Source organism: Macrobrachium rosenbergii, chromosome 21, assembly GCF_040412425.1.
Source record: "Macrobrachium rosenbergii isolate ZJJX-2024 chromosome 21, ASM4041242v1, whole genome shotgun sequence".
NCBI lineage: Eukaryota > Metazoa > Arthropoda > Malacostraca > Decapoda > Palaemonidae > Macrobrachium > Macrobrachium rosenbergii.
The window spans coordinates 70,231,134-70,247,085 of record NC_089761.1 but is presented as its reverse complement, the minus strand read 5'-3'; the positions used below and the strand labels follow the sequence as shown (position 1 = coordinate 70,247,085).

General features: G+C 37.3%; 1 protein-coding gene across 1 annotated transcript in view; it reads right to left on the bottom strand.

The window, feature by feature from the left end:
• The window catches only part of LOC136849552 (general transcription factor 3C polypeptide 1), a 1,135,756-nt gene that overhangs the window by 851,092 nt on the left and 268,712 nt on the right, over positions 1-15,952 (bottom strand). Inside the window, 2 exon segments of the mRNA XM_067122889.1 lie at positions 10,947-11,112; positions 12,308-12,498. Coding sequence (XP_066978990.1) covers positions 10,947-11,112; positions 12,308-12,498 — 357 coding nt within the window.

The following is a 15,952-nucleotide window of genomic DNA, read 5'->3' as shown; positions in this document are numbered from 1 at the left end:
TTACTATAGAAAAGCAGACATTTTTTAATTACAGTACATGCAGTTACCGGTTATTGGCAGGGATTCCGTTCCCAACAGCACAACAATAACCAAAAATTGGTGATAATAGAGCCGATCCCTGGTTATCGGCACTGATATCTAGCTATTGGTGCTGATAACTGGGGATCAGCACCGCCGACAAGTGGGGATCAGCGCCGATAACTGGGCATCAGTGCTGATGACCCATGATCGGCGCCAATCAGTGCCAAAAATCCAGTTATAGTCACCACCACACAAGCGCCACAAAACTGGATCGCCGATAACCGGGGACTGCCTGTATATCATTATTATTATTATTATTACAGTATTATGTTGTATTATTATTATTATTACTATTATTATTTAAAATCTTATTAATGTATGAAAATTAGTACTGTACTTATTATTAGGTAAATCATTTATTTATCATACAAATGTGGCTGGTCCTCACCATCTCCCATATTTTTATTAAAAAACAGGTTTTGACATAGGAAAAACCTATTTTTGGTAGTCGCTGTTGAGTCCTCAAAGGAGTTACCCCCCATGGTGTGCCAGTGCTCCCATGGTGACTAGACTAGTATCATCAAAGAAATATTTTTCTAGCCTGATCTTGTAGCCGGGTATTGTGTTGTAATGAAAACACTACGACACGTGATAGAGTATAATGGACTCAAAGATAAGAGGGCATTTTCCCTTATCTTCAGCGAAGCTGAACCCAGTTTTTCCTACATCAAAACTGCAAGAAGTGACTATTAAAATGAGTGTCTGCCATCTTCTTTACAACTGGGCAGGCAAAAAGACCAGTTCCATTACTCTCTGCTGGTCAATGTAGGATTATCCCTTGCCCAAATCCCATGCCTTTTGTCAGGGAAGTGGGAGGGTTTTGAGGACTCAACAGCGACTACCAAAAATAGGTTTTTCCTACATTAAAACCTGTTTTTTGATAGCGTAGTCGCTGTCTCGTCCTCAAAGGAGCTTTACCAAAGAAATTGACAGGTGACAAAAGGCTTAAGCTCTTAAAATTTAAATTCCAAACAACCCAAAGAAAAACATTTATGGTCCAAGGTCAAGCCACAAGTTTCAAGCCCCATTCCTTATTCTAAAAAACCTTTTGGGGTTTTGGAAACAAGAAATGAGAAACTAAACAAGAACTTGCATTTTTAGGGTGAAGTTCTGTAGTGACTTACCTAAGTATGCTGGGTGTGGTTGTAGTCTTTTCGTATCTTTCCCAGCAATAGTCAGCATACTCACCCGTTAGGAACACCCCTGGTTTTCTGCTGTAGAGCCTATGGGATCGGGACTAACCATTCCACCTACTGACATGCAGTGCAGACGAATTTGTTCAAGCTCATGGCAGTAATGTTTTAAGAACACTGTCTCTGATGCCCACCCTGTACTTTCAGAGACTTCTTCAAAGGAGACATTTCTGAAGAAAGCCAATGATGTACTTACTTTCCTTATGTCATGTGACCTGGGAAAGGAGTGTGGGTTTGCTTTTTTGATTAGGGACACTAAAATTATTCTTAGCCCTTGTAGAGAGTGGTTTATTCATGCTAGGGTGTAGGAAAATCGGACGTTCTGGGATGTTTGCCGTGACCTCTAGGTAACCCTTAAGTGCTTGAACTGGGCATAATGTTTTGTCTGCTAAATTCAGTTTCCTTATAAGAATAGATTTCCTTTTTAAAGGATCCTCATTCTTGGCCAGGAATGATGGGCCTGGGGACAATAATAAATGATTATCAACAGTTTGTGTGATATATCGTCCCCGTCTAAGAGAGCCCAGTTCACTAATACGGGCCCCTGAAGCTAATGCAATTAGGAAGATCGCCTTTTGTAGTTTGTGAGTTGCGGTTGTATTGGGTCCACTGAACTGAGGAGTAGATAGAAGTCCAAGTACCTTGTTCAGGGACCAAGTAATTGGGAGTCTTTCAGGAGCAGGTCTTTGTAGAGCAAAAGACCGAAGAAGGGAAGTAACGACTTCTATGCTGGAGTCAATCCCGAATCCATAAAGCAAGGGTTCTGATAATGCTGTCTTGTATGACATGATTGTTGTAACCGCAAGGCGTTTGTCTTCAAAAAAGATATATTATAAAATTTAAAAGTGTTTCTATAGAAATTTCAACTGGGCTCTCAGTATGGATATAATCTAACCATATCTTCCATACGGACTGGTACTGTCGGATAGATGACGTCCATAACTTTTGCACTAGGTACCTAGCAATGTTGGGTGAGTAGTTTTCACGGTAGATAATGTTTAAAAAATCCACACATGAAGGTCTCAGCTCAGAAAGGAGGATGCATAAATAATTTTCCCTCCTATTTTCTGGGATAGTACAGCGGACGACAGTGGGATTGATCTTTTCGCCTGCTGTTGAAGTGATAGGAGCCAATGTCTGTTTGGCCAATTTGGGGCTATTTAGTAAGCTGTTCCTTTGAAAGTTAGGAGTTTGCTCAAAACCTTCGAAATCTGGGACAATGGCGGAAAAAGATATATCATCTTCCAATTGTTCCAGTCTTGTAGGAAGGCATCTCTTCTTATTGCCTGATTGTCCAAGTTCGGAGATACATATACTGGAAGTTTGTGATTCTCGTATGTGGCGAACAGGTCCACTTCCGGTTGTGGAAGCATGTTGGCTATTGTTTGGAAAGAGTGGTTGTCCAACATCCACTCCATTGAGGCTGTCGTTTTCCTCGATAGAGAGTCTGCTATTACATTGAGAGACCCTGTGAGGTGAATTGCAGACAGGTGCCACTTCTTACTTGTGCCATCCGAAGAATGGCAAGCATTACCATGTTGAGAGGAGGTGAACGTGATCCTGATCTCTTGATGCAGGACATTGCAGCCGTGTTCTCTAGAACCAACAGAATGTGTGTCTCTTCTGGAGGTTTGAGATTTTGAGAGACAAAAAGACAGCCATCAGTTCCAGGAAATTGATATGACACTTCCTCAGAGAAACTGACCACCTCCCTGCCACCTGACGATCCTCCCAATGTCCTCCCCAACCTGTCAATGAGGCATCCGTGTGTATTGTCATTCTTACAGATGGAGGAGTCAGGGTGACCTGTTTCGCCAGAGATTCCTTCCGGGTCCAAGGCCAAAGTATCTCCCCAGACTTTTTGATTCTTTTGGTGAGATCTGTCTCGCAGTTTTTGTCTTGCGTGTGTCAGCCAAAATTTGTTCACGTTTTTCAATTGCAATCTGAGTATTGGATCTATTATGGATGCAAATTGCAGTAGACCCATCATGCATTCTAATTGCTGTCTTGAAAATCTGGGCTGGTCTAGGAACCTTTTGAGGTCTTTCCTTATCCTGCTCTGAGTTTTGATGGGGAGAGACAACAGGCCCTGAAGAGTATCCCAACTCAGTCCCGACCACTGAAAACATCTGCTGGGTGTGAGACGGGGTTTTTCCCAATTTATTAGGAAACCTTTTGACTGGAGTCTGTTGATCACTGCTCTTAAGTTTTTTAGGCATTCTTTTCTTGTGGCCCCCCAGATTAACCAGTCGTCTAGGTAAGATATTAGTTGTATTCTTTCCTTCCTGAGTTCCTGGACGATTACCGTTGCTAGTTTTGTAAAAATTCTTGGGGCAATGTTTAGTCCAAAGGGCATGACTTTGAACCTGTACGTCTCTTTCCCTACCCGGAACCCTAGGAAGGGGCGAAAGGGAGCGGCAATAGGGACGTGCCAGTATGCATCTTTCAGATCTACAGAAACTGTCCAACTCCTTTTTGGAATGACTGAACGTACTTTGGCAACGGTAGTCATCCGAAACTTTTAGCAAAGAATGTACTTGTTCAATGTTGATAGGTCGAGGATCACTCTTTTTTGGAGGAATCCTTTTTGGGAACACTGCCTGGTGGAGAATATACGCATGTTTCTCTATGGCACCTTTTAATAGGGCCTTCTGCACGTAATCTTCTAGAGAGGGGTTTGATGCTTGAAAGAACCCCTTTAAAGGCTGGGGAGGGTGGGACCATTTCCACCCCAGTCCGTTGAGAACAATGCTGTGTCCCCAAGGAGAAGACTTCCATTCCTTGTGGTGTCTTTGGAGTCGACCCCCAACCAAACAGTTCCTACTGATATCCCCCTCTTCCTCTGCCTTTTCCTATGATGGGCATCCCATGCGTTGCTTTTCCTTTTCCTTTGTACGATGGTTTTTGGACCTTATGAAAAGGATGTCCTTGCTTATGTGGCTGTTGCTGTACTTTTTTGAAGGAGGTTTTCCTTTCTGGCTACTTGACTGGAGGTGATTGCAGGCTTATATGATTTTTTATCAAAACGAGCCTTTTTTGAGTTGGGTAAAGGGAAATTTTGGGTTTTTTGTTTCCCAATTTCTCCTTTTCCCAGAAGAGCACACACTGTACAATTTTGTTGTCGTGCTTGCTCGTTGACTTGTGTTACCACAGAATCCTCAAACAGGTCCCTACAGAAGGATTAGACTGTAATAAGGCAGTTACATTAGGAAGTGACTTGTTGGAGCTTTCCAATGTTTCCATTCGCGCTTTTAAGCACCAGTCTAAAAAGTCGTAGAGTGCTTCCCATAGGGTTCTCATAAGACTTTTAGCCACAGCAGCAAAATATGTCCTGGTGTCCTCTGGAAGCCTTTTGGTGGCGGCTTCTAGCAAGGTGGAAGAGGTCAAGATACTGAGGAGCAGATTCCTTGCACGGAATTCTGATGAAGCTGTCTCATCTGAGATTCTTCTCACAGGAGTCCCAAATTGTTGAATAGCAGCATCCAAGGGGAGCTTTTTCCTTTCAAAAGGGAGCTGAAGAGTTGCCCACACCTTGGTGGAATTTTTCGAAACTGGGAGGACTGTGACAAATGGTTTTAGTTCTGCCAATGGCTCCCGTTTTCTAGTTACTACATAATTCTGGAAGTTTGTCTTCACATGATTAATTATTTTAAAGGTGAAAGGACAGAAAGCTGGAGGTACTTGATGAGCTAGTTGAGTTTTATTCATGATGGGAGTATAGATCCACCTACCGTTGATCTGGTAAAGGGCATCATCAACAGCTTTTAATGCTGTGTTCCCACATAAGAGAACTGTTTCCTTTTGAGGTTTCTCCATGTCTGGTAACAGTGGAATCAGGCGCCATTCTGTAATTATGAAATACTGCCCTGTCTCTAAACTCCACATGTACAACTTCAATCATGGTTTTTCTCTCGTTAATGAGATACTTACCATCAGGAGAGAAAATACACATTGAAGCGTCTCGCCAAGGATTGTTAGCATCATCATTAGGGGAGAATGTTGGAGCCCTTGTTGTTTCCACTCTCCCTTTTCGATTGCAGGATGAAGTACTTTTACACTTTGGAGTGTACATCGCTGACTTTATTTCTTTAATTTCCTGTTCGGAATCAAGCAAAATGTCCATTATGTACTGCCGTTCTGTGGCAAGGACATCTTTGATATTGCTCATAATTTCCTTATGGAACTGATCAAATACTGCAAACTGTGTATCCCTTTTGGGGGAGCTTGCATTTTCTGACTGAGCATCTGCAGTCGAAATATGACTGCCTGTAGCCCAGGGAGTAGAAGTCCTGGGTGAGCTACTATGCCCCTCTGAATATGTAGTAATTTCACTTGGGGTTAACTGGATCCTTGTATCCCTTTTGGGGGAAGGGTCCTGATCAGCTTCTGAAAGTTGCATGGGGGATTGAATTCCTTCTGGAAAGTTTCTATCCCAGTAAGCTGAAGGTAGTGTCCCTGGTCCTTCTGGGTTCAGCAAGGACATTTCAGTAGCAATATCAATTTCATCTAAATGATGACCACCTCCAAGACGAACTTCCCCCATTTTCTCCGCAGGGTTTATCTGGGAGGTCCTGGGGACTGATCTTATTGGGTTTTGGCCCGAACATGGATCCTCTGGGAATGGGTTAAATATATGTTGCCGGAGTTCTGCTGGAAAGATATAATCTCCCTCTTTCTCTCCCTTGCTGAACCCTAGGACTTATCGAGACAGCCTGAAACGAGCTGTTTCGTCCTTGAAACTTGCTGCCAAGAGCACACTGCAAACTTCGCACATATCTGGCGACCTGGCAAATCTGTCCTGATTTTTGCAAGGACTATGCTTGTGGCAGGTGGAATGGGCCATACCCACTGGCAAAAAGCAAACCGAGCAATTTGCTACGGAACACTTGAGCTGAGGGTCCTGCATAGTGGTGGCCCTGTAGTGAGAGAACCAAGTTGTTATTAGAAACTAATTTAGAATAAATCGTTTTTTGAAAGAACAGACATTTTGTAAAAAACCTTGTGCCATTAATATATTACATCTTACAGGGTAATTTGATTACCATGCGTAAATGTAATACGTTACAAAATATGCAAGTTAACTTAAACTGTTGTAGGTTTTAGGTTGACTGACAGCATATAGGGCTGCATTACTTAAGCTGTTAGTCCTTTTGCAATGGCTTATGTGAAATTTTAATTCCTGTCATGCCATAAGGACTATTCTATTAACTAATTTGTTTAACAGCTAAACCAAGCTACTGTTTTAAATGGCTTAGTTTAATATGTCTAGTATAATCTACTTTAGTCTAAGCATAGATATCTTAGAAGATTCTTGCTTAACCTATTCTACGTTGTTTCTTATTCTAGGTTTAATTAAGAACCTAAGGATATAAGCTATACCAAAAAATTAATTTTCTTATCTGGTTTTTTGTTTCGTGCAGCTGAGACTACATTTCTGTCTGATACTCAGCCGCGCTGTTTCTAAATTAACAATCGGAACATTCACTTGAGGGGTTTCCACTAAATCTGGTTAGGCTATTGTCTGTTCTAAGTTTATATCACCTGTAAGGGTATAGGCTTCATAAGATCTTATTGACCCTAGAATACTGTTAATATGCACTACTGGGCTTATTCTTTCTTAGCCTAGTTAGGGTATTAGCTAATCCAGACTTTTATAGATTACAAATATATAGGCTATATAAACTTAGCAATTTGCTAATAAGTAAGCACAGTTAGGCTACTATGTTTGTCTAGCCCAGGTTGACAACTTCCCTTGATTGTATCCAATCCTAGGTTATTTGGTCTATGATATCATATAGTGGGCCAACAATGTAAACTCTTATAGTCAGGTTATCACTTAATCTAATCTAGGATACTGCCTGATCTGGGCTAATTATTTCACAAGGGTATGGTTACATAAAACACAAATGCCTTAGTATGTAGCCTTGAGGCTAGGCTACCATCTCATCTTGCATAGGTTACTATTTTTTCATCTAGTAGATTACTACCTAGTTAAGTGATTATCCAATAATGGGGTGTTTTTGTAAGTTTAACTTAAACTAATATAGCTACTGCCTAGTCCTAGATTATATGGATCATACGGAAGTTCCGAGGTTATACAGACGGGAAAATTTTTAGTTTCCTGTTTACCGAATTCTAGGATCCTTGGTGTAAACTGGGCTGTTGCCTAGTTCCGTAAAACAATATGTTTTAAAAGGTTCTTATTTACCTTAAATTGGGTTACTATCTAACCCAGATTATTTAAATCACCTTTAGGATATGTAATCCTAGGATATAGGCTATGGACAACATCTACTACATTAACATTATTCTGACTGAATTTGTTAGGCTACCGTCTCATGTAGGCTACCGCCTAGGTTACTGTGGACACCGTTATCTGAAAGGATTATCTAAATTAATACTAAATTGTGGAACATTTCTTTAGTTACACATTATAAACTGAATCATCAAAACACTAATTTTTAGAGCTTTCGCAAATAACAGAGATCATGAGAGGGCACCGGCCATGTGCTCTGAAGACACCAACCATGTGCTCCGAAAACAAAGTTCAGTTTTCGAGATTCCATACACAAAAAACATTTGCTCCACAGTTAAAACTAACAATTTTTAGAACTTGAGTTTAAAAATAAGCACTTAACTTTTGTGTTTGGATGTTTCCATAATACTTGCTGCTTTACGCTCTTGAAAACAGTAAGGAGCACTGAAAGGTGAAGCGTATCACTTGCGCTAGAAGAGGGTAATGGAACTGGTCTTTTTGCCTGCCCGGTCGTAAACAAGATGGCAGACGCGCATGCGCAATAGTCACTTCTTGCAGTTTTGACGTAGGAAAAACTGGGTTCAGCTTCGCTGAATATAAGGGAAAATGCCCTCCTATCTTTGAGTCTATTATACTCTATCATGTGTCATAGTGTTTTCATTACGACACAATACCCGGCTACAAGACCAGGCTAGAAAAATATTTCTTTGATACTAGTCTAGTCACCATGAGAGCACTGGCACACCATGGGGGGTAACTCCTTTGAGGACGAGACAGCGACTACGCTATAAAAAATTCTTGTGCTGTCATACTCTCTCTCTCTCAGTATACAAATATTTTAATGAAAAAATACAGTAATTAGTGAATACACAGTGTTGCTCTATGAAAAAAAGTGAATTGTGATAATTTTAGAGATACGGCCCAAAGAAAAATCTGCAAATTAGTGGAACTTCCCTGCAGACAAGTGAATGATGTGTTCCACACAAATCGGCAACAAAAGGAAACATGGAAATGTGAAACGGTAAAAATGGGGGGGGCACTGTATTTGATCAAGCATTCCCCCAGATCGGGCAAACTTTAAGGTTGGCCAATCTAAGAAAAAATGCATCAATGGAAAGAGGAAGATATGCATATGCACATGGTGTAAGAAAAAATTATAAAAATTTTTCCCTACCTTCCATGGGAACTTGAACATGACTATTTATAACCGTGTGTGGGGCTTAACAAGTTATGGATGTTTTTCCTAATAATTTATTTTATCTTATTTGGTAAAATTATAATTACAGCTCACACAATATCATAACAGATAAGAGCTACAATCAGTAATAAATTCTGAGTATACTGTTGTAAAATATTTACAAGATTTACTGAGATGGGGAGACGCAGTAACTTTTTGTGAGGTATTCATGTTTTTCCTAATATTTCTTTGCACTTTTCTTTACAAAATTACAATTATAGCTGACATACTATCATAAAAGATAAGAACTAAAACCAACAGCAATCCCTGGGTATATTTATGAGCAAATAAATAAAAAGAATGCCTGGAACTGCAAAGAGGCAGCACATCCTCCTCTGACATCTCAAGGCATACTGAGCAATATCTCTCCCGTGCTGAGGTAATAAGTTGCCATAAGTCATTTATGGACCACTGAAGTGCTATGAACCATTTTCCTGCTAAATTCATTCAATCAGTATGATGCATAATATTAATACTCATATATATGAGGATTCCGATCCATCACCCATAACCTGTTATAGACACTCATATGAGGATTACCGTCCATTCAAGGGTTAATGGGGTTAATGGAACTATCTTTAATTTTGTACATAAAACAGGTATACAAAAAATAAGTCATGGTTGTAGCTTTTATCAATTTTGACATATTTTCATATAAATCACGATAAGTGCCAAATTTTCAACCTTCGGTCATATTTGACTTGACCGAAATAGTCGAAAAATGCAATTGTAAGCTAAAACTCTTCCATTCTAGTAATATTCAATCATTTACCTTCATTTTACAATAAACGAGAAGTCTCTAGCACAATAGTTCGATTTATGGTGAATTTTTGAAAAACTTTTTCCTTACCTCCGCACGCGGTAACTCGGCTGAAAATCTCAGAATTTCTTTAGTCACTTTGTCATAATTTTTGCACCGTTTTATATTAGCTGTTACATAAAGTTTTATATATGAATATGTGCGCAATTTCATGTAGAATACAAAAAAAAAATAACCCATGGTTGTAGCTTTTATCGGTTTTGAAATATTTTCATATATAAATCACGATAAATGCTGAAATTTCAACCTTCGGTCAACTTTGACTCGACCGAAATGGTAAAAAAATGCAATTGTAAGCTAAAACTCTTACATTCTAGTAATATTCAATCATTTACCTTCATTTTGCAACAAACAGGAAGTCTCTAGCACAATATTTCGATTTATGGTGAATTTTTGAAAAAACTTTTTTACGTCCTCGCGTTACAAATTCATGCATCATTTTGTGATAATATTTTCTCTGTGTTGCTTTGATCATTTTACAATTTGTTATATACCAAAATCATCGTAATTTAGTGTACAATACAACGAAAAAAAAATGACTCATTAGCTTTAACCGTTTTGCTCACAGCGCGATTTGTATACAATTATATATGAAATTTTTTTTTCTCGCTGTCATATATTCCAATATTTATATATGATAATGATATTTTTTTTTCATTTCTGATGGTTGTATAATAAACTTCAGGCAATGACAAAAAAAGGAGCCAAAAATGAACTCAATCTTAAAAACTAAGCGTGCTGTGATGTTTTGAAAAAAACTTTCTTTCTGCTTCGGCGCTAACTCTCAAACCCCGTCGGCATATGGCAGACATTTTTGTAAATAGAGGCTCAGCGTTTAAGGGTTAAGGGTAATGTCATAAGATGACTGAAATGATATTAAAGTGTTTTAGGATGATAGCTTACAATATATCTGGTGTAGGGTGATAGTTTAAGGTATATCTGGTGTTTGAACAATTAAAATAGGCAGTTATAAGCATTCTCAGAAGGGGGGGGGTTAACAACTTAGTGAGGATTTTCACTTTTTGTGGGTGGAGAAAGAGGGCTTCTCAGCGTCTGAAGGTTTCAAGGATGTCTGCCTCCAAATTCCAAGAGGTTACTTTGTTTTAATGTGGTTGGGGTAGACATTCTGGTTGAAGGTCAACTGTGTTATACTCACACTAGCCTGCAAATGTTTATTAAGGGTCTTCCACCAGGAGCAAACACTTCATTGGCATTCCACTACTCACCTTCAAAATAATCATACCTCTCTCTCTCTCATGTAATTCTGATAAAAAAATATTCCAAAAAAATTTGTTTATATATGTCACATACTTCCCTTCCCTCCCAGAAAAGTCCATTATAAAAAATCATGCTACTTACTTTAACAATCATTTTCTGTAGCTTGAATGCATCATCAATGACTTTAATAGACCTTACATTTTCTATAATCATATTAGCTCGTTTCATCATTCGAGTTGTTACATGAGGAGAATTGCGCTTCTGGTTGCTGTACGTCAACTGTATCTCTTCCAACATAGTCAAAAATCTGCAATGAGAAAAAGCCATATGCATACTCCTCATCTAGACATACTTTTAATGTCTTGAACATTGTCCACACATTTAAAAAGTAGGGAACCAGGTTTAATTGAAGCAGTATGCTATTTGCATTTATATTTACTTATTTCTTTTTTACAACCTTCACATCTGCAATACCAGGCATATCAAGTTATTTTGTTAGTTTCTTCTGAAAACCTGAATGCTATTGTTAATGTAACGAGGTGACAAATAAGTCTGACAAGTCTGATTAAAAAAACAAGGGTAAAAGATATAAAGCACAAGGCAGAAAGTAATGCAGCAGGGGATTGAAGGGACACTGCTAGACACCTCAAATACTGCCCAAATATTCTGGTCAAGGTACACTACAGATAAGAGAGCCAACTCCTCTCAGGGAACTTGACTGCAAGGTATAGGTAGTCCAAGTAACCTGGAATAACAATTTTTTCTAGTTCCTAACTAAGGATAGTGTCATTATTGCAACTAGTAGGAAAACTCTGAAAACTTGTTTTTACTTTGAAGCAAGATCCTTTCAAAGTGGAACTTCCATTTTTCTGTACAATATCAATAAAAAAACTGAAAAACTTAAGTAATCATTTATTTCAAATTCCTTTTGACAAATAAACAAAAGAATAATGTCAAAAGAAACGTTGCTATAAGATGCTCTCACAACTTGTACTGAAGCCAGATTATAAAATTTCAAGAATGGCTACAATTTTTTAACAAGTGTTAAATTAAAACAATATTCTTCAGTCAGAAATAAATGAGCAACAATCATAATATATATTTTTGTAGATCTTCCCTTTAAAGGTTATAATGAACTTTAAATGAGTTCTCTCCACTGTCTTCTATCTTGTGCATTTTCTGCCTAAACTCCCATCAGGCATAAGTCTTCACCTACACCCTTTCCCTGTGATATGCTGGGCCTTCCTAATGCTCTTTGCCCTGACACTTTCCTATCTACTATTTTCCTTAATCATCCTCTGTACAGGCCATCTCAATCTTTACAATGCCCATTTTCCAGCCTCTTGACACTAAATTTTTCAAAAATTATCAACAGTCTAGAATACAAGTATTGATGTGAATGAAGTTAAACAGTGAGCTGAATGTGCAAATTTCTAATAAGAAAAAGAATAAAATGTCATTAATTGCATATACTATACTCAGCAACATGGTAATAAACTAACCCCTGATTTTTTTTCTTTGGAGGCTCATCTGGTAGCTGTTTCTTCTGTTCTTCTGCTATTCCACATGTTCCATCTCCTCCTGGACTACACAGAGCTTGAACTTCTGATTTCTTTGTAACATATGGTACCATTTCCAAATCCACTTCCACACCTTCCATAGAGTTACTTTCTACTATTTTCATAACTTCATCCTGTACATATTTAAGAAAACATGTTAACAGTTCTTGAACACTATATGCTAAAATAGTCATATACTAACTTCACCTTTCATTTTTTAGAAATTTAAATGGCAAAAAATTAGTTAAAAGCTAACAGAAATAAAAAACAAAAATACAATCCTACTTGGATAAAAACTATTTTGAATATGAAAAAAGTTAATGTAAAATATTTAAACTTTTCATATTTATGTTTCATAGATACATAAAGTATCTTTATTTTTATTACTATATATTACCACTGTTTAACAACTCACATGGACAACTGCATAATCACTATGCATATCATTCACATACATAAGTATTTTTAAAAATAATAAATAAACTTAAAATAAATTATTTAAATGTCATTAAAAATCCATATCTTTTAAAATGACCATACTGTATATGGCTCAAGTAAAACCTTTTCATCCAACATACTGACAAGAAATTTTTGGTGAAGGAAAAACTTATTGCTGCTTATAAATCAGGGGCAGTGCACCAGAATTTGCTGAACTACCATCTAAAATGCACTTATGAGAGCTGCAAGTATGCCCAATCCTAATGGAAGTTAACACAATGCTTTCAGAGTAGCGCACTGAGATAACAGACCGTGGTATATCGTACTTCCGGATATATTGGTGCTAAATGGAAATATCAACTTGTGGGTTTTCATCTCCGGATTGAGCGCTGAACTGTTTTTCAAATCAGGCGCCAAAAGGAATCCTGGGAGTCTGAGTGAGGGAGAAAGTGCATCACCCATACATTAAAACATGTTTATGCTTACTGTACAGTAAACTGTAATTCCACTTTACAATACAGTACTTACTATATACTGTCCTGCAGTTTATATTAACCTGTTAAACATCCTTTATGAGAGACGTTGCTGCTCCTGTATCGTCACATTTTCTAGCTTGCAGAGCAGTCAGTCATTTGGTCTATGCTAATCTTTATGCTTTTTTATTTGTTCTCTTTAAATTGAAATTGATTTTTGTATACTGATATTAGCCCTTAAACGCCAAGCTTCTATTTACAAAAGTGTCTGTCGATATGCGGATGCAAGCGTTCTAGAATTAGCGCTTTAAAGCGGAAAAAAATTTTTTCAAAAATCACAGCACGCTTAGTTTTTAAGATTAAGAGTTAATTTTGGCCCTTTTTTTGTCATTGCCTGAAGTTTAGTATGCAACCAGCGAGTTAAAGTTGACCGAAGGTCGAATTTTTTCTATTTATTGTGATTTATATGAAAATATTTCAAAATGATAAAAGCTACAACCATGAGTTATTTTTTGTTGTATTCTACATGATATTGCACACATTTTCATGTATAACACTTTATGTAAGGCCTAATATAAAACGGTGTGAAAATTATGACAAGGTGACTAAAGAAATTCTGAGATTTTCAGCAGAGTTACATACAGACGAAGAAAAGTTTTTTTCAAAAATTCACCATAAATCGAAATATTGTGGTAAAGACTTCCCGTTTGTTGCAAAATGAAGGTAAATGATTGAATGTTACTAGAATGTAAGAGTTTTAGCTTACAATTGCATTTTTCAACAATTTCAGTTGAGTCAAAGTTGACCGAAGGTTGAAATTTTGGCACTTATCGTGATTGATATGAAAATATTTCAAAACTGATAAAAGCTACAACCATGAGTTATTTTTTGTTGTATTTTACATGAAATTGCGCACATTTTCATATATAAAACTTTATGTAACGGCTAATATAAAACGGTGCAAACATTACGACAAAGTGACGATTCCCTCTCCTGCTGCATCAGATACAGTGATCCCATCCTCAAACCCCAACTCACCAAAATTTGCACCCTCTCAATGTCCACCAGGTAAGGAATTCTTCATTTTTATTTATTGTTCTGTACTTTATTTTTAGGTGTACAGTACTAGTGCACACATTTTTTTAACTGTGTTACAAAAGCCTTACAGTACTGTATTGTATTTATTACAGTACATTTACAGGTACAGTACTGTACTGGACTTAAAGTACTGTATTGTATCATTTTTATCTTATCATTCCAGACTCACAGGAAGATTCCACTTCTTAGCCAGTTTCCAGGGGATATGTAGCACGAAAAAAAAAAAAACTAGATAAGGAAACATTCACTTTTTTCATTTGGTATACTGTATATACTGCTGTACATATACATGGTACAGTATTTAGTAAAATTATATTTTTACTACAGTACAGTATTACTGTACATATACTTTGTACATTACTGTACTGCACAGTACTAATTTTAATATTTTCATTACAGACTGTGTACCTACTGTACAGAATTCATCAGCAACTACAGTATACAGCGTACAGTACTGTACTGTGTAAGTGTTAAGTACTACTGTACTGTACCATGTAATGCACATCTCTATCTCCCACAATCAGTACAGTATATCTTTCAAAATCACTGAAATTAGGTAAGGAATTCTTCACTCTTTTCACTTTTATACATTTCATATTGTTTTATAAAATACAGTACTTTCCTTTACAGCTGCAAACAGGACTGTACAGTAGTACAATATATTGTGTATAGTATACTGTGCAGTACTAATACTTAGTATATTTTTACATTTCAGAATCCCCTGAAAAATGGCCACACCAACATTTTACTTTAAGTACAGTATGTACTGTACTGTACAGGGGTTATGAAGCACGACAATTTCAAAACAACAAGTAAGGAAATACTGTACTGTACAGTATTCACTTTTTTTCACTTTGTATACTGTACATACACTACACGGTAATACTGTATATCAAAAATGTATTTTTACTGCATAGACATACAGTACAGTACATATTGTAATGTACTCTACAGTCCTGTACTTTAATTAATACTGTATATATTACATACTGTATACTGTGCAGTTCTAATTTTAACATTTTCATTACAGGCTAATATGTTCTTACTTCACATTCATTAGCAACAGTAAGTAATACCCTGTACATACTAGAACAGTTGGATTACAGTACTACTATACAGTAACATGGAATGAAGGTATGTACGTCTTGTAGAAGGCACCCAAAGGATTTAAGGTTACGCTTTCATCATTTTACAGTACAGTATATGTATTGTACTATAAAGCACTACTGAAGTAAATCCTATATGTAAAATATAGTTTTCATTACATTGCCGATAACCGGTTGTCGGCACCATACGATTTTTTTGGAGCCCGTAGACTTTATTTTCGGTTACCGGCAATTTTCGGTTATCGTTGTGCCGGGGACTGCTGGCAGATAGTATTCACCCTTATAGATGAATCCAACTCATTTCTGATTGTGAATCATCCATAAGTAGCTTCATGTGATCTTTACTGAATAGCAAATAGTTCAAGTAATTTAGAGGGAATCTCCTATATGAAGGTGTTCCCCCAAGAAGAATTTTGGGTATAGGAACATTTCAGGTATTATCAAAGGTCAAACTTCCTACCTACACATTTAAT